Source organism: Misgurnus anguillicaudatus, chromosome 4 (assembly GCF_027580225.2).
Source record: "Misgurnus anguillicaudatus chromosome 4, ASM2758022v2, whole genome shotgun sequence".
Lineage (NCBI taxonomy): Eukaryota > Metazoa > Chordata > Actinopteri > Cypriniformes > Cobitidae > Misgurnus > Misgurnus anguillicaudatus.
In genome coordinates, this window is record NC_073340.2 from 30874489 (window position 1) to 30893433 (window position 18945).

Below are 18945 nucleotides of genomic sequence, written 5' to 3' on the forward strand. Positions count from 1 at the left end.
CTTTCCTAAGTTCTCTCTTTCTTTCTTTCTTTCTTTCTTTCTTTCTTCCCTTCTTTCCTTCCTTGATTTTTTTTCTTTCTTTCTGTCCTTCGTTCCTTCCATCTTTCTTTCTTTCTTTCTTTCCTTTCTTCCTTCCTTCCTTCCTTCCTTTATCCTCTCCTTCTTTCTTTCTTTCCTTTATTTCTTCCTTCTTTTTTTTCTTTCCTTCCTTCCTTCCTTTCTTCCTTTATTCCTTCATTCTTTTCTTTCTTTCCTTCGTTCTTTCCTTCGTTCTCTCCTTCTTTCTTTCTTTCCTAAGTTCTCTCTTTCTTTCTTTCTTTCTTTCTTTCTTTCCTTCTTTCCTTCCTTGATTTTTTTTCTTTCTTTCTGTTCTTCGTTCCTTCCATCTTTCTTTCTTTCCTTCCTTCCTTCCTTTATCCTCTCTTTCTTTCTTTCTTTCTGTCCTTCGTTCCTTCCATCTTTCTTTCTTTCTTTTCTTTCTTCCTTCCTTCCTTCCTTCCTTTATCCTCTCCTTCTTTCTTTCTTTCCTTTATTTCTTCCTTCTTTTTTTTCTTTCCTTCCTTCCTTCCTTTCTTCCTTTATTCCTTCATTCTTTTCTTTCTTTCCTTCGTTCTTTCCTTCGTTCTCTCCTTCTTTCTTTCTTTCCTAAGTTCTCTCTTTCTTTCTTTCTTTCTTTCCTTCTTTCCTTCCTTGATTTTTTTTCTTTCTTTCTGTTCTTCGTTCCTTCCATCTTTCTTTCTTTCCTTCCTTCCTTTATCCTCTCTTTCTTTCTTTCTTTCCTTCATTTCTTCCTTCTTTCTTTCTTTTTTCTTTCCTTCCTTCCTTCCTTTCTTCCTTTATTCCTTCTTTCTTTCTTTCTTTCTTTCTTTCCCCCTTCCTTTGTCCCTTCTTCTTTTCCTTCCTTCCTTCCTTCTTTCCTTCATTCTTTTCTTTCGTTCCTTCGTTCCCTCCTTCCTTCCTTCCTTCTTTCCTTTGTTCCCTTTTTCTTTATTTTTTCCTTCGTTCCTTCCTTCTTTCCTTCATTCTTTCCTTTCTTTCTTTCTTTCTTCCCTTCTTTTCTTCCTTCTTTCTTTCCTTCCTTCCTTCTTTATTTCATTCATTCCCTCCTTCTTTCTTTTTTTTCTTCGTTTCTTCTGTCCTTCTTTTCTACATTCTTTTCTTTCTTTCTTTTTTCTTTCCTTCCTTCCTTCCTTTATTCCTTCTTTCTTTCTTTCTTTCTTTCTTTCTTTCTTTCTTTCTTTCCCCCTTCCTTTGTCCCTTCTTCTTTTCCTTCCTTCCTTCCTTCCTTCCTTCCTTCCTTCTTTCCTTCATTCTTTTCTTTTGTTCCTTCGTTCCCTCCTTCCTTCCTTCCTTCTTTCCTTTGTTCCCTTTTTCTTTATTTTTTCCTTCGTTCCTTCCTTCTTTCCTTCATTCTTTCCTTTCTTTCTTTCTTCCCTTCTTTCCTTCCTTCTTTCCTTCCTTCCTTCTTTATTTCATTCGTTCCCTCCTTCTTTCTTTCTTTTCTTCGTTTCTTCTGTCCTTCTTTTCTTCATTCTTTTCTTTCTTTCTTTTTCCCCCTCCCTTTGTCCCTTCTTTCTTTTACTACCTTGCTTGCTTCCTTTCTTTCTTTCTTTCTTCCTTTCTTTCTTTTCCTTATATCCTTTCTTTCTTTCCCCCTTCCTTTGTTCCTTATTTCTTTTCTTTCTTTCCTTAATTTTTTTTCTTTCCTTTGTTGATAATGATGGTAAATAGTGACTGGTGGTCTAACAATATAATAGTAGTTTGTTTTATATATATAGTGCTTTTTTAAGGATGGAACATTCAAAACAATTTAAGGTGCAAGATAAAAAACTTTTTTGTGCAAACATTGGAAGATAGTTAGCATTTCAAACCTCATGCTCACTGAAATGTGATATCTACTTGAAAAATAACCACGTTTCTGCCACTCTTCTTCACACACGTCTGGTTGGTCGACAGCAATGTAGACTTGAAGCCAAAAGCGGTTCAACCATCACATACAATACAGAAAGTTAATCAAACACTTTTTGCAAAAACATTTCAAGATGAAGTGGATTTGATTGTTGTATCTTAGTTTGTTTTTCTTTTAACCCAAGACTTTACACATTAAAAAAACTCAACTTTATAAAGTTAGTATGGAGAAGCCGAGGCTGCTGCGAGCTCACAGTAGGTGGGTTAAGACCTTTAAAGTCTTCTTCGTTGTTGGTTTCATGTTCATTTTATACTCCACAGCTATCTTGAGAGCTTCTGAACTAGTTTCCCCCGAAAAACCTCCAGACATTTCACAGTCGTTATTAGGGCAAGACCTGTGAGCTGTAAGGTCATCAAACTTTTTCTGAAATCTCTTTAAAAAAATTCTAAAAATAAAAAAGAAATCCATATCTGGATGTAGAGCAGGCACAACCACTTACTGCTTGTGCTCCATTTCACGCTTCAACTCTTCCATTCAAATTTAATTGCAGAAGCACAGCGCCTACAAAAAGCAGAGACAATCAATTAGAGCCGTGGCACAGGGAGAAAAATCTGCTATCTTAAACCGCTTCCTCGTATGCACTACAGCTGCGGCTTATGAAATGTCTGCCTTTGTTCATTAGCTGAATTATTGGATTGTGTTCAGCAGCGATATTAAACCCCCACGAGTTCACACAGAGAGCTGTGGCCACACAATAAGCATTTGCCAAAAAACACTCAAAATGTGTTCAGTGTTTAGTCTGAAATTCAAACACTTCAGTGACAACAGGACTTCTGTGTCTGAAACGAAGGATTTAGGACAATGCATCTCTTTTGTGACGCAGATTAAATCTCATGTTCAGAGCTAGCACTTGGTTCTGGTTAAACTAGGTTAAAAATGTTGCATTGAGTTTCTCACGGTGTTGGTGTGAGATCAGTCTGTATTCTTCAGTAGTGATGTCATAACCAGATGAAGGTCTGCTGGGTGTTGAGTCTGACCCATCAGTATTACATTTCAGGATTTAGAGCTTTTGCTTGGAAATCCCCTAATTCTGTTTTGTTTTCAGCCTTTAAATTTGCAGGATGTTTTGTGCTGTCTGATTTTATTTTTATTTTGGAAAAATAATTAAGACTGTTTTTGGTCTAGGTCTATGAGAAAGGAAGCACAAATCTGTATACAAAACATGCATGTGGCTGTTTTTCAGAAAAACAGCTTGAGCCTTAAAGTCCCAATGAAATGGAGGTGACATATATCCCAGTAAATGGCTTCTGAAATGAAAATAAAAACTTAAGGCGAGACTTGAATTCGTCCTTCGAGAACTGATTGGATCGGTGGAAGTTGGGTCATGTTAATAATTAATAATTGCTGCGATCTTTTTTCGGCCCCGCCCTCTTGCCATTCCTCGTGACCAGAAGAAAAGAAGGATCGTTTTGATGAGGGGAGGAGATTAATGTTTTTGCTTAAAGATTGTGAGGGCACATTATTTTTTTTTAAATAATAAAAGCTCACAGATAAGTCATTTGTAAATAAAAAAAACATATTAAAAAAAGCTTGTGACTTTAACTTTCCACATAGTGGGCTATTTTCTTCTAGCTGGTTTGGCTTTTTATAACTTAATCGTTTTTTTCTTCTTTTAAAAACACATTTTTATTAGTACTGGGCATCGGTTAATCGCAATTAATCCCATACAAAATAAAAGTGCATTTTTCCTAATATACTGTATGTGTCTGTACTGTGTGAAATTATTATGTATATTTAAACACAGACACGTACATATACACATTTCAGAACATGTTTATATTTATATATCCATTTTTATTGTTAAATAGAATATATTAAATATACATAATAATTACACACAGTACAGACACATACAGTATATTAGGGAAAAAATGCACTTTTATTTTGTTTGTGATTAATCGCGATTAATCGTTGCCCAGCACTCATTTTTATGTAATGATGTGGATTGTTTATCGCTGAATATTAAGTGTGTATTCATTTTGTAGGAATGCCATTTCAACATCATTTAAAGAAGTCAACAAAAAACTTGAATTTTTTGGGCTTAAAAGCTTTTTGATTAAGAATGAAAAGCCCTAATTCTTAAAGCAATGAGACAGAAAATGCTTTGTACTTTTTTCACAGACTTAGCTGCTGTTATAAATCACCACAACAACAACACTATTATAAAAATATACAAATTCTCAATATGCTGCTACATTTAGTCTTTTGTATATTGTCAAGCAATGGTGCCTTATATCTACTGACTTTACTGCACTTTCTTTTTATTAACAATCTTAAAATTTTTATTGTTATTTAACAATATTATATTTTTTATGGGTCTTTTATGACACATTCAAAAAGAAAAAATAATTTGGCACCCCCCTGGTGGGTGGCACCTATATGCATTGCATGCAGTGTGTTCCCTATCCCCTTTTTATTCCCCCAAATGTAAACCCCTGATTGAACTATTGAACAGTCAAAGCATTTCAAGCATCTCTAACAATGTTGTTTATCCGCACAGGTGACGGGGACTATGGGAGGAATGCAGAATGGCCTTAAGGAGCACTTGTCCCGATTGAATGAGATCTTTGCAGTGCGGGGAGACTTTGTTCAGACTTTGCAGTTCATGCAACAAATGGCAGACAACGTCATTAAGCAGCTACTGGGACTTCCTGAATGGGAAAAAGCAAAAGTAGACCTTGCCGCCATAGCAGATCAGACGGCATATGTGGAGTATTACAGGTAATATATGAATGAAATCTGGACCTTCTTTTGATAGACCCACCACACACATACGCAACCCAGGTAACAATTTCGGTTGGTAGACTTGCCCCTTACTGCTGATTGGCTACAAGTGTGGTTTGGTACTGCCCGACTCTCTTTTCCCAAGTGTTTTTCAAAAAGCATGCACCCCGCCTTTAATACTCATACTGTACTGTACATCTTTATTTTTGATAGTCTCAGTACAGTAAAACATCTGTTAAAGCTGTATTTAAGTTTTTGTAAATGTAGTGAAACATGTTAAGTGAAGATGTCAAATGTAATTGACAATAATGGTTGTATATGTGTGTCAAAGTGTACTGTAGTTCATAAAAAGAGACACATTATGCTATTCCCTGACCAGGTTTCAGTGTATGAAATATTAATATCTAAGTAACACACTCATCTATTATGGATTATTTTGGGGGTTGAAAAGCTTTTTGGAGTGACCACACCAGCACACATACACTGAATACGACTAAAGATAAGAAAACTAAAATCACATCAAGCTTTATTGTCTAGTAAACATGAGTTTACTGCTCTCACTTTAGGTATCAAAATTTTAAAAGACATTGATTGTTGATTTACTGTACATTATAGATGTGTACATGTACAATGACTATGTATATCATAGCTTAGACAGTTTGGTCTTATTGTGGAAATGAATAAGAAATGTTTTGAGACCTGAAACTCAAAAATACACACCAGAGTTTCGGGAGAAAAATCTAAGTAGGTGATTCAGCCACATCGTCGATTTTTCTCATTTCTTATAAGCACACATAAACATATTTCATGATAGCACTTTACAAACTAATGTTTCTCATGTCATGTAAAAAGGGCTTCTGTTGTTATTTAGTTTATATAGCGTGAATGTATTCTCTGTAGGTGGTTGACATACCTGCTGATTCTGATTTTGGATCTGGTGATCTGTCTGGCTGCCTGTCTCGGCCTGGCCAAACAATCCCGCTGGCTGCTCACCACGTGAGTACATAACTACATTACACATTACACAGTGGGTACAGCTCACTATTTGCATATACAGCATATATGCATATAAAATAAATTGCATATATATGGTACAAGATGGCTGAAAAGATTCATTGGTTTTTAAATCTGCAAGTGAGTTGAGACTAGCCCTGTGCCTCCTGTGCACCTGGTTTATTTTAGCAGAAAAGGTCAATGTGTAATTTCTTTCAATATTTAAACACTTTTTTATTTTTCTTATTAACAAACCAGGCCTATTATAAGACATTTTTAAGATTTTAATGACAATGAGGCATATTTTCCCTTCAAATTCCTACAGAGTAATACTTATAATGGACTTGATAGCCCAGTTCAGTACCAGGATTGTTCATCATACTAAAACAACAATGTCTATTAATAGTTTTCAGTCACATGACTGACCAGGGCGGTTGGCAGGCAAGAAAGCGGTAGTTAACATTGGGCTCTCCATAGAGAGGCAGCAAAAGCCGGTCAATTTTCGGTCTGTTTCAAGCCAACATTATTAAAATAAATTAAGATGTGAACAAAAACTACAAGTTTTGGACAATTACAATTCCTTTTCGAGGAACTCTACGCTGCATCATGAAATTACACTTTGGGACACTGCTGGCGCGAAGTGTCATTTCAAGACGCAGCCACTCGTTCCCTTTCTCAAGGAACCATGATGAGATATAACCGAGATGTTATTTACAGCACCCGATTACATATGTTATAGTCACTTAAACTTGTCAGATTAATGCCAGACCTCCACTTTGGCTATGTTTACATGTATTTCATGGAAATTAAATATATACTGCGACAAGGATTATTTTAATATTATGTTGTTATATAAAAAATACAATGATTGATATATCCAGTGTTTATGTAAGATTACCAAGTGGTCACTGTAAAATATGAGTGATTTTGTTTCCTCTCACTGGGAAAAAAGCCACATAGGTATGTCACAAAATTTTTAAATTCCTCTTGTCTGGGTTTTCGTCTCTGACGGCATTCTGTAAAAGCATAGCCCAGGCTTGTCTCCTCGTCGGTTAGTGCATTTTATTGCACAACAACTATTCAGTAATTAAGCCAAATTAAAGAAATCACTCACTTCTTAACCTGCGGTCAATTGCAGATAGCGCTCTTGCCTGTCAGGCAAGTGCATGACTACACATGAAAACTATCAATAGTTGGGTATTTTGTTTAAAGGTGAAGGCACATCAGGAAATCTGTTTACTGTATGTTGGTGTCCGGCTAGCTTTTAACAACTTTCAAATAAATGTGCACTCGTAGAGTTTGATTGGACGCTTTGGATTTAAACAACAGAAGAGATGGTATGGATTTTCTCTTTAAAAATAAAAGATTTAAAAGGTCTATTCATTATGGTGGTTTACATACTGGTTAGTTGCAATGTATTATTTTTGTTCAGTATTATTTTTCCTTGCCTATCAGAGCTGGACCCCATTTGATTTTTGTTATGTGTCTGTGTACAGAATGATGGTGTTTGGTGTTCTCACTCTCATCCTGAGCTGGGCATCTCTTGGAGCGGATGTGGCCACAGCAGTGGTGAGTTTTAGCCGACGGCCATGTCTGACTTCTTATGTATTTACCTTAATATCAATACCAAAGAAATCAGAATTACATGTGTATATCTTTCTTAAAGGGGACAGAGAATGAAAAACCATTTAACCTTGTCTTTGTTGAATAATGGTAGTCTACCCACATTCACAAATATACAAAAAGTGCTAAACATGCTAAACATCTCAGTCTCATAGAAATTCCTCTTTTAGAAATGTCAGCCAGAAAACAGCCCAATTTGAAAAACTGATGCTTATGACATCACAGGCATCTAACTGCCCCTTCACTTATTGGCTACATTTTTTGAGTGGCAGCAAAGTCAGCCAATCAGTAATGAGATTGCAAGTTAAGCCAGTAGGGGGAGCCAAATAGGTGCAAAACCACTTGTTTAAAATCCCCCACCATAATAGAGCTATCTGAGAGAGTATTTTAGGAAGCTTCTAAGGCATTACAGACCCAAACAAAACAAAAAAATTCTACATGTCACATCACAGAACAAGGATAAATTCTCCGTTCAATCATTCTATGTCACCTTTAAGCAATAGACACCTTTCCTTTTTTTTTCAAAATTAAGTTTATTTAACTAAGTTCAGGAGGTCATGTGATCCAACCAATCAGCGTGAAGAGGTGCCTTTAAATAGCTGCCCCTTACCTCTGTCCCATGACAGTTTTTGCAGCATCCCTTCTCCACCCCATCACCTCATGCTCAGCTAGTTAAAAGGGGGGGGGTACTCTGGTTTCAGGCTAAAATTTCAAGCTCTGAGTCCTCCCCTCGGACAGCACAAATCTATTCAAAAGTCAAAATCACATATTGAAAGCATTGTCTAAACCTCTCCAAACCTTTTTCCAAATCATTGCCTTAAATAAAGCCTCAGTTTTCATTGAGTTCAAAAACCGAATGCATGGACTTTTTGCTGCAAAAACAGTAACTGTGCTGCAAGCCACGGTCCAGTGCATGTTTACATAGACAATTAAAAAAGCACTTTTGGGGATTTTGGACTTTTGCTGTTCATTACGGTATATTACTGTAGGTTACTGCAATCCAGGGGCATTGCCAATATGAACATTTGGTGCACAAGTGTGAATCATTTTACTTTCATATCGGATTCGCTTTCTCTCCCACCTGCTTATTTTCTCCTACTTAAACCTCAAACTGGCATTTTAATTGCTTCTACGTGCCCATAAACCGCTACCCACAAACCAATTATACCCCTAACATGAACCAGCAATCAATGTAGTCCATCAGAGGAGCTGCTAGCTGGTGTGTGGATAAAAACTCATTGAAAAGCACATATAGAAAGATTTGTGAGTCAAGGTAGCAAATATTTCCTCATATCAGACGTTCATTTAGTGAGAAATCTAGATCTGCAACCTTCTCAGTATTAGTGAACAAGTTTCCTGTAGGCATAAAACAGAATTAATGCATATAGCAAGGTTTTAAGCCTTAGGGGGCATTTACACAAAAGCATTTAAACGCACCTGAAAATGCGGATGCTAAATGTGGGTGCTTGCCAGCGTTTTTTCAGCTAAGCGCTTTGGTTGCTTTGATAATTCTGCTTTGTTTATCAGTCGTTAAATGATGTGCTGGTTGATTGTTGTAATATTTGCCTCCCCCATCCTCTACTGTGATTGGACGGACAAGTAAAAAGTGACATTGACTAGCTAAGCGAACATTTTTTTCAACTCTCGGCACTCAACAAAATGCAGAGGGCTGGCGCCCCGTGCTCAGAACCCGCCATGCTTTTGCCGTTTTTGAAAAGCGCGGCACTTTCAGTGGAAAAAATTGAAAACATACGCTGGTCGCGGGGTAAAGGGTTTGGTGTACACGCCCCCTAAGGGGTTCCAAAGGAGGGGGACATGACATTAAACTTTCTGTTTTGAGACAGAGGACAGTGTTTAAAGCGAAGGTGATGTTGGACGTTAATGTTTTACTTTAGTTGTCCAGTGGTGGATACTCGTTGAAATGAGTGTTATTATATAATTATTTTAACTCTTTCCCCGCCATTGACGAGTTAACTCGTCAATAAAGAGAAAACGCTTCCCTGCCAATGACGAGTATTTATGGCAATCAGTAATATCGCTATTATCCACCAGGTGGCCTCTTTTGCAACTTATAAAACCCGGAAGGATCGCACTAGGGCAAACAGCTGTATATCCGTGTATGTTTTGAGGATCTCTCTGAATCAGATCTCTATCAAAAGTCTATCAAAAAACCTACCAATATTTGAGAGGTGACAAAAAGAGAAATAATGAAATTAGGGTGATTTTTTTTTTTTTTTTTTGAAAGAAGAAGGTCTGTTCTTTCATTTGATATATTGTATGTTTATATATTTAAAGAAGATTTTCTGGAAGGCATTAAACTTTGAATCATGAAAAATGCTGGCGCTGGCTGGCAACTTAAAAAAAATAGTTAATGATATGATGATGATCAGTCAAGATTGTTATGCAACATTCAGTGTACCTTCCTATTGGTTTCTTAGTTTAAGCTATGCAAATGTATACACTCTAAAACATAATACTAGGTTTTTTTTTTTAACTTTTGGGTCAAGCGTTGGGACAAATATAGCCCGTTGGGTTGTAATATAACCTACACTGCCAATAAGGATGGTCCAGAAGTGGTCCCAAGCTGTCACTGGGGTAGTACCATTTAGAAAGGTCCCAATATGTACCATGTAGGTAAAGATACGTATACATTTGGTACCAATAAGGTGTACTTTTAGTAAGGGCACTGCCCCAGTGATAGCTAGGAACCATTTTTGGACATTTTTTCTGACAAGTATGTTGTTTTACCCATTTTAGGGTCAGATATAAAAATGTTCTGGGTTCACTTAACCCAACGACTGGGTTTGTCCCTTTTTAACCCAACAAAATATTTTTCGAAAGCATTTTTGTAGTTTTCTTTTTGAAGGGTTCTTTGGGAGAACTAAATAAGTTTTTTAGAAATACGCCCAAACTCTTTACTATATTAGGCTATATTTCACACGTCTTTTTAATATGTGTTATTGTTATTTTCTGTATGGGTGCTTTGCTACAATGCAACATTGTATAAAGCACCATAGAAAATAATTTGAGTCTGTGGCCTGCTGTCCCTTCCAATGAAAAAACAAAATCACAAAATCCCCCATCCATTACAATGTATACAGTACATAGCTGGATTTTTTTCTCACCTTTTTATGTCATTGCTATATGCAAATATATGTTTGACAGGAACACACGTTTCTTCACAGCCTGAAGATGTTTGTGTGCGGGCTATGTGTGAAAGCGCGTGCATGCGTTGGCGTTTCTGCATGTCTATTTTTTCAGACATTAAACAGACATTATAGTATCACATTTCCACTGAGACCCTGTTACAGTATGTTTCCTGTTGCCTGTATGTGTGAGGTTTGTGTGGTTTGGCACATGTTTAATGTTCATTCCTGTAATGAAGATACTTTGTTTGGATTTGCACACGTGAGTTTATGGTAAAGGAGAGGGTGTGCGTGTTTGCTCCTGTGTGGATTTCCTGCCTGTGTGGATTTAGGTCCTTTGACCTGTCGCCCCAAACATCCTGAAGAGACAGAAGAGTGTTTGTTTAGTTAAAATACAACCATGCAAGACACACCCCACATAGTAACTATTACTGTATAATAATGCGTTTTCCTGAATGATTGTTAAAATGATGTATGTGATTTTTGCGGTCTAGGGCACAAGTGATTTCTGTGTTTCGCCCGACAAATATCTGATGAACCAAACAAAAGATGTTATCAGTTCGGGTGAGTGTATCTTTTTTATGAGTTTGTATGTTTGTTTGTGCTATCAATCAAGTTTTCACTTAATGGTCCAAAAAAAAAACAATTTATAAATATCATAAACATAATCAAAAATATTGGTTATTTAATTTTATGCACAATGATTTTATTTATTTTTTATCTCTTTTTAGATATCGTGCACTATTACCTGTACTGCAGCCAGACCCTCCCAAACCCATTTCAGCAGGTACTATGGTTTATACAAATTATTACATTATTTTATAACTTCGTCTGCCGTCCATATGTAGACTTCCTGTATATTTCATTATGCGTTTGCTTTCTTTTCAAATGATGCTGCTTTGAATTTAAAGTCCCGGTGAATCGGAAGTCGCGATCAACTTTACTTTCCTGTCCGAGTGAAACGGTATATCACGCGAGGGAAATAGTGGGCGTGGCTTGCGTTTCCACTATGATTTGATTGGATATAGAGAAGTAGGAATTTCATTCAGAAATTAAAGAGTAACTAAACCATAAACCAACTTTTTTTAGTTATTGATCTGTAAGAATGATGCTTTATTAGTGCTCTTTATTGATTTTAGTAAGTTTTTTTGACATTTGGATATAAAGTGTTTCAATACTACAATATATGGTGTAAAAACGTCTGGGTGCTGCCCACTTCAGGTTGAACGGTGGCTACTGCAGTTGAATTTTCCTATTGGATGTTGGGTCCAAAAAGTAACTCGTGACGTAAGCAGGTTCAAGTTCACCACGCCCCTGTTACGTTCTTACCACACACTTGGTACGAGCTTAGTTCGCCCCCTCTTTCTCCGTTGGGATCTGCCCACTTTGCATTTTTCAAATATTGCCAGTGGGTGGAGTCAGGCTCTGACCAGGGGTTTAGTTACGCTTTTAACGGGCAGAAGACAGTTGGAGGGGGCGGAGTTAACAGATGCTCCGCCCAAGCCATCAAAATGATATCACCACAGAAGGATCGCCACAAGAGGGCACATAAAAAAATAAATAAAAAAATGACCCATAAGAAAAAATATTACATTAAAAAATAAGAATAGTCAGTTTTGATTTAATTGGGACTTCAATCACACATCTAATTTTATTTATGTAGTGCCTTAAACAGATCTTTCACCTGTGTGTTGCCTTAAAACTACTGTAGGAGCCAGTAAGAACCGGTTCTCGATTCACCTCTCTGTCACTGCATCTGACTTATTGATCTTACAGTCCTGCTACTTTTTCTATCCCAGACTCTTTCTTTCTGAGTTCATATGTCTCAATGCATCCCTCAGGGATTTTAGGTCGGGCATTAAAAGGCCAGCTATAGTTGCTGTTTTAAAGTAACTGCAGACATGAGTATGTACAGAGGAAGAGAAACAAGAGATGATCATAACAACAGCTTAGAACATGACCGTAACATAATCCATAATTCAATTAAAAATGAAAACCAGAGCTTGCCAAAAAACAGTCCTTCCAGAAAATATTTTTTTGTGTGATCGTTGCAGGCAAAAATCCTTGATCTTGCGACACGTTTTTTTTTTAAATGCGATGGAATATGCGGGATATTTATGCAATTTTATGCAACGAAATTGCGGGAACTTGCAAAAACTGTTTGCAGCTTTTCAATGATGTTCACGTCACATAATCACGTCACTTCATAACGTCCCCATGGCAACAGGGCACATGGCTGCGCTTGTGTGAAGTAAATGCAACATTTTTCTACTTTCTGCCAAGATAAATGTGATTTTTGCTATGAAAATGCGAGGATTATGAAATCATGCAAGCCCGCACATTTTGAGCACAGAAATCTCCAATTTATGCTGCGAAAGTGCGGCGTATTTGAAAAAATGGTTTCCCCGCATAAATATGCGGACTTTGGCTGATTATGCGTTGAATCATGCGATCGCATAATCACGTTTTTTCTGGAGGGACTGAAAAAATTAAAAATAATCTATGACTAAAAACGTGCAATGCAAAACAACAATTCAACTCCTCTTTCTATTCATATTCTGTATTTTAAGGCTCATCTTGGCTGTAATTTTTCATCAGTGTTTATTCAGTCTCATTTGGATTCTCAGGGGTGTGTGTTTAGCTGAATAGTTCTTGTTTTGCGAGTCTTTTCTCACGGTTCCCGTTCTGTTTGTGTGTTTTGAGTTCACATCGCCTTACTGGATATTTTCACTCTTTAGCCCAACACAAGAGAGGAGAAATTACAGAGTCATCAGGTTTTGTGTAATTGTCTGTGTTCATTTACTGTTTCAGCTCTGTTAATAGTCCCTTTCACACATACAGTCTTTACTGGTAATTTACTGGTAAATTGCAGTTAACAGATCATGTGTGAACAGAAACTTTCTGGTAAATCAGTGCTGCCAATTTACCAGTAAGAGAGGCACGTTTACCCCCGCACTGTTTACAGACGTTTTCACACACACGCTGCTTAAAAGTCGAGCACACCTGCAGTTAACATCCACATTTCTTCACCAAAGTTGTTTAGGCTTACCATCTATTTGCCGAATGGCCAACGTCCTTAGCACGCCGTCTGTGAAGCCTAATGTGCAAACGCAGGTTCTGTTTGATGCAATGTTGTTTGGTCACAAGCAACTTCACAACCGTCAGCGTTTGCCACAGTTGTGAAAACAACAAAATACGGTCAGACCGTGGATATGAAGTCATAAACCGTCATTGTTTACAAATACAACACTTAGCTCGCCACACACCACAGGTACTTCCGCTTTTTCCGGAGTTTACTGGTATTTTGATACTGATGTGTGAATGATGTCTTACTGGTAAAAAAGGACAGAAAGTCACTGTGTGTGTGAACAGCACTTACTGGTGAATTCATTCTGGTAAATTCAAGGTAATTTACCAAAATTACTGCTTGAAAGAGGCTGTTGAGCATTAAAGGATTATTCCACTTTCATAAATAAATCCTGATAATTAACTCACCTCCATGTCATCCAAGATGTGTCTTTTTATGTTTAGTCCCAAAGAAATAACGCTTTTTGAGTAAAACATTTCAAATTTTTCCATTTAGTGGACCTCAACAGTTTAAAGCTTCAATGCAGACTCGAGGCATGAGGGTCTTATCTAGCGAAACTTTTCACCAATAAAAAAATAAATAAGTACTTTTAAAGGGGCCATGGCATAAAAATCTGACTTTTCCATGTTTAAGTGCTATGATTTGGTTCCCAGTGCTTCTATCAACCTAGAAAATGTGAAAAAGATCAACTCAGTTACTTTTGGTAAACCATTCTCTACAAGCACATGAAAAAATAGGTCGTTGAAATTTGGCTCTCCTTATGATGTCATAAGGAGCTCTTATTATAATAATGCTACCCCTTAATCTGCACTATCCAATCACAGCACTGCCATTGCAGAGAAAAAGAGAGAAAGAAAATAATTCACAGCACAATTGAGTTTCAATTGCAACAAACCGCTCATTTGCATTTAAAAGGACACACCCAAAATGGCAAATCTTTGCACACACATACAAAGTGGCAATTTTAACATGCTATAATAAATTATTTATATGTTATTTTGAGCTAAAACTTCACATATGTGCTCTGGGTACACCAAAGATTTATTTGAGATCTTAAAGTCATGCCCCCTTTAACCACAACTTCTCATCATGCACTAGCCGTGTGAAGCCCCAGCGCGGCCTTACGTATTACGTAATTACATTGTCGCGTGTTACATATGTGAAACACACACTTGCAGATCATTTCAATTATAAACCTTGTGACCTTTTAATGTGATTGCGTATTACGTAACGTATTATTTATTTATTTTTTTGAAAATTACAATTGTTTCGCTAGATAAGACCCTTATGCCTCGGTTGGGATCATTTATAGCCTTTTGACGCTGCATTGAAACTCTAATTTTAAACTGCACTGAAACTAAACTGTTGATGTCCACTATACGGAGAAAAATCCTGGAATGTTTTCCTCAAAAATTTCTTCTCGACTAAACAAAGATCTTGAATGACATGGGGGTGAGTAAATTACAAGGTGAATCTCACAAGGAAACATCTGGGTCTGTTTCCACAATAATTCAGGACGAATTTTTGCACTGTTGCCAATGCAAATATGATACATTTTAGAAAATGTAGGCGTCAAAGAAATAAATGAAATCAAATCAGTAAATAAACGAAACCATAAACCTTGTAATGCCTGTGTTGACTTTGCTTACATGATGGAGTATCATACATCTCGCAAGTTATTTAGGCAAAAACGACACTTAAATTCAAGTTTATTTTGGCTAGAAGTCGGCCTACATGTGGACTAGTTAACCTAGACTGTGAATTGATGGCTATTGCTTCTTTGGATGGTGTAGTATCTCCCTCTGCTGGTGATGCATATCAATATATGTGTATATTCAGTTTTAGTGAACCTGGATGTGTAGATGGATTTTGTCTTCAATTAAAGGCACTGATTCTAAATCAGTTTGTTTCACAGTCCCTGACGCTCTTCCAGAGATCTCTTACCACCATGCAGATTCAGATTCAGGGGCTTTTGCAGTTTGCTGTGCCTCTCTTCCCCACAGCAGAGGTAAGCGTGTTCAATAAAATGACATTATTTTTGTGACGAAATACACAAATGAAGTGATGATGTAATACTGGAGATGTTTTGTGGTATTCCCCCCACCCTGTTAAACATTTACAAGTGCAGTATGCTTTTGGCAGACGCTTTTACCCAAAATAACTTACTGTGCATTCAAGCGATCCATATTGTTTTTATCACCATGCGTGTTTCCAGGGAATTGAACCCAAAGTGATTTTCTATTAACTGAGCTACATGAACATCTCATTGTTTTATCAATTCACAGCTGTTGTTTATTGCTGTTGTTTCAGGGGGATTTATTGAATATTCAGCAGTTATTGAATAATTCAGAGGCCAGTTTACACCAGCTTACAGCCTTGCTGGACTGCAGAGGACTCAATAAGGTTCAGAGTTCACACAAATACAGTACAATACCGTATTTTTCAGCCTCTTGTATCTTAATAATGTTGCAAGCTTAATGAGAATTCTCTAATTAGCAGAATGGACACAAATCTCTTAATAAATACAGTGTTGTTTATTGAAATGTGTGTGTTTGGTGTTTGCAGGACTATCTGGATGCCTTGATGGGTGTGTGTTATGATGGTGTAGAGGGTTTACTGTATCTGTGTCTGTTCTCCTTGCTGGCTGCCACAGCCTTCTCCATCATGTTGTGTGCTATCCCAAGAGCATGGAGGCAGATCGCCAACAGGTACACATCTATACACATAAAGTGCATTCAGTCACAGTGTAATTAAAGGGACACTTCACTTTTTTGAAAAATACTCATTTTCCAGCTCCCCTAGAGTTAAACATTTGGTTTTTACCGTTTTGGAATCCATTCAGCCGATCTCTGGCGGTACCACTTTTAGCATAGCTTAGCATAATCCATTGAATCTGATTAGACCATTAGCATCGCAATAAAAAAATAAGACCCGGACATCCAGGGCTGGACTGGGACAAAAATTCAGCCCTGGCATTTTGGCCCAAACCGGCCCACACTACACTGCCACCATCATCATCATCACCAGCGACGCGAGTTGAAGGTCCTGCTGTGTTATTTTAACACATTTTGCAGCGTCTGCTGAAGAGCCTGTTTCTTTTGTAGCGCAGTTTGCGCCTCCCTTGCGTGTTATCTCCATCTCTCTCTCTCTCTTTTTTGACACGTGAACTGACCGACGACGCATGCTCGCTTGCACAGAGACCAAAGCGGTGATTGGGCCAGCTTAATGTCAATCAAAAACAACCAATGGGCTGCTGCTGAGTGGGCCGGTCTATCTAGGAAAAAAAGGACGATGACTGGGCTGGGCAGTCATTGGGCCAGCTTAATGTCATAAAAAAATAACCAATGGGCTGCTGCTTAAATGTCAGTGGGCCGGTCTGTCTAGAAAAAAAAGACGCTAACTGGGCTGCTCAGCAGACAAAGATAGTATGAGATGTAGCGGTCCAAAAAGTATGTCGGCCCACCGGGAAACTGCCCGGTGTGCCAGATGGCCAGTCCGCCCCTGCGGACATCAGCTGAATGGATTCCAAAAAATGTAAAAATCAAATGTTTAACTTTAGGGAAGCTGGAAAATTATCATCTTTTCATAAAAGGTGTAGTGTCTCTTTAAATGTAATTAAGCATAACAAAACTGATAAACAAGGTTCTTTTGGAGTTCAGTTAAGATTTATAAGCAGGTGTGTTAAAGGGATTGTTCAGCCAAAAATGAAAATTACCCCATTATTTATCATCATATACTGTCTGTTCCAAGCTTTATAATGTTAGTAAATGGTGCTCAGAGGTGGAAAGTAACGAATTACATTTACTCACGTTACTGTAATTGAGTAGTTTTTTGTGTACTTTTACTTTTTTGAGTAGTTTTTAAAATCTGTACTTTTACTTAAGTATGTTTTGTTTAAAGTATTGTACTTCGCTACATTTTAAATCATATCCGTTACTGAGTAAAAAAAAATTAAAAAGCAAGGTGATAAAGACGCGCAACGGATGTAAATGGGCGGTGGCCGGGGGAACGCGCAAAAAGAACCATGGAGACGGGCCAGACAGGCGCGCGCTAATGCAGACCCGCCTCAGTTCAAATCTTATGAAAGAAACTCCTGGTCATATTTAAGCGACCACTTTCCACTGACGCGAAGCGAGTGTTTCATTTCTATGAAAGGTAGGATTCATGCTTTGGGTACGAAATTGCCGACCGGATTTTTACCGCTCATTTGCACAACGCGTTTTAATACCATGCGCATTATCTTCCGAGGTAAATCAGCTTTGCGTCAAGTCAAACACAACTTTCAAATTACAACCTTACTATAGTGATTGTATTTACTTGCTGCTGACCACCTTCAAAAGTGCATAACTCACATGTAAAAATCATTAAACAATTCCATAAATGTTTCTTAGTTTAAAAAAGCTTTTTATTTTATTAACTTTTTGTTATTGCACTTCAATTGTAAAGATGTTCCTACAATTAAAAACAACTAGTTTGAGATTTATATTCCCTTGTCGTTTTTGAACTATACTAGAATCCTCCACCTCTCCCCGCTGTAAAAAAAGTAACTTTTACTCTGAGTAAAGTTAAAACTACTTTTAGACAAGTAACTTTACTTTTACTTAAGTAAAATATTATTAAAGTAACTTTACTTTTACTTGAGTACAATATTTTATTACTCTTTCCACCTCTGATGGTGCTTCTGATTTGAAGCCCAAAAAAATCCAACCATCCTTCACAGAAGTAATCCACATGGCTCTAGTTGGTTAATAAAGGCCTTCTAATAGCAACTGGTGTGATTTTGTGAGGAAAAATGACAATATTTAAAACTACAAACTAAAATAACTAACGGCCGGTAACAACCAACACGCATTCAAAAGAGACTGCGTTTCCATCTTATGATGTAGCGAATTGTACACTGTGTCCTATGTCATACGCTGAAAACGCACTCTTTGGTAAGCGCGCATAGGATGGATGGATTTTTGGGGGCTTTAAATGAGAAACACCATTTACTGCCATTATAAAGTTTGGAAATTTTTTTATATAACTCTGATTGTGTTCGTCTGAAAAAAGATAATCATATACATCAAGGATAGCTTGAAGATGAGTAAATAAGGGTGCAATTTGCATTTTCATTCATCATTCCCTCCCCACAGAGAACGGGATTATGATGACATGGATGAAGGAGACCCGTTCAACCCTCAGAGTCGACGAATGACGTCGCATCACTCGCATCCAGCCAACATGCACAGTTTCTGTAGTTACAGTAGCAGCATGGGCAGTCAGACAAGTCTACACCCTCCTACACAGGCGGTGTCCAACGCCCCTGTCTCAGAGTACATGTAAGATAAACTCAAACCCTGAGTAGGTTTTTAAGCACGATATAAATGACAATTATGTTAACATTCAAGGATGTTGGTTTT

The 18945-nt window shown here is 37.4% G+C and overlaps 1 protein-coding gene across 3 annotated transcripts in view; it reads left to right on the plus strand.

Moving 5' to 3' along the window:
• ttyh2 (tweety family member 2) overlaps window positions 1-18945 on the plus strand; it is a 72345-nt gene that overhangs the window by 48574 nt on the left and 4826 nt on the right. For 2 of the 3 annotated variants that reach the window (XM_073867137.1, XM_055175893.2), the window contains exons 4-12: window positions 4470-4690; window positions 5594-5689; window positions 7183-7255; window positions 10950-11019; window positions 11187-11242; window positions 15447-15551; window positions 15854-15946; window positions 16109-16251; window positions 18679-18864. In XM_073867137.1, coding sequence (XP_073723238.1) covers window positions 4470-4690; window positions 5594-5689; window positions 7183-7255; window positions 10950-11019; window positions 11187-11242; window positions 15447-15551; window positions 15854-15946; window positions 16109-16251; window positions 18679-18864 — 1043 coding nt within the window. The remainder of the gene's footprint in view (window positions 1-4469; window positions 4691-5593; window positions 5690-7182; window positions 7256-10949; window positions 11020-11186; window positions 11243-15446; window positions 15552-15853; window positions 15947-16108; window positions 16252-18678; window positions 18865-18945) is intronic. The other variant, XM_073867138.1, reaches the window with a different exon arrangement.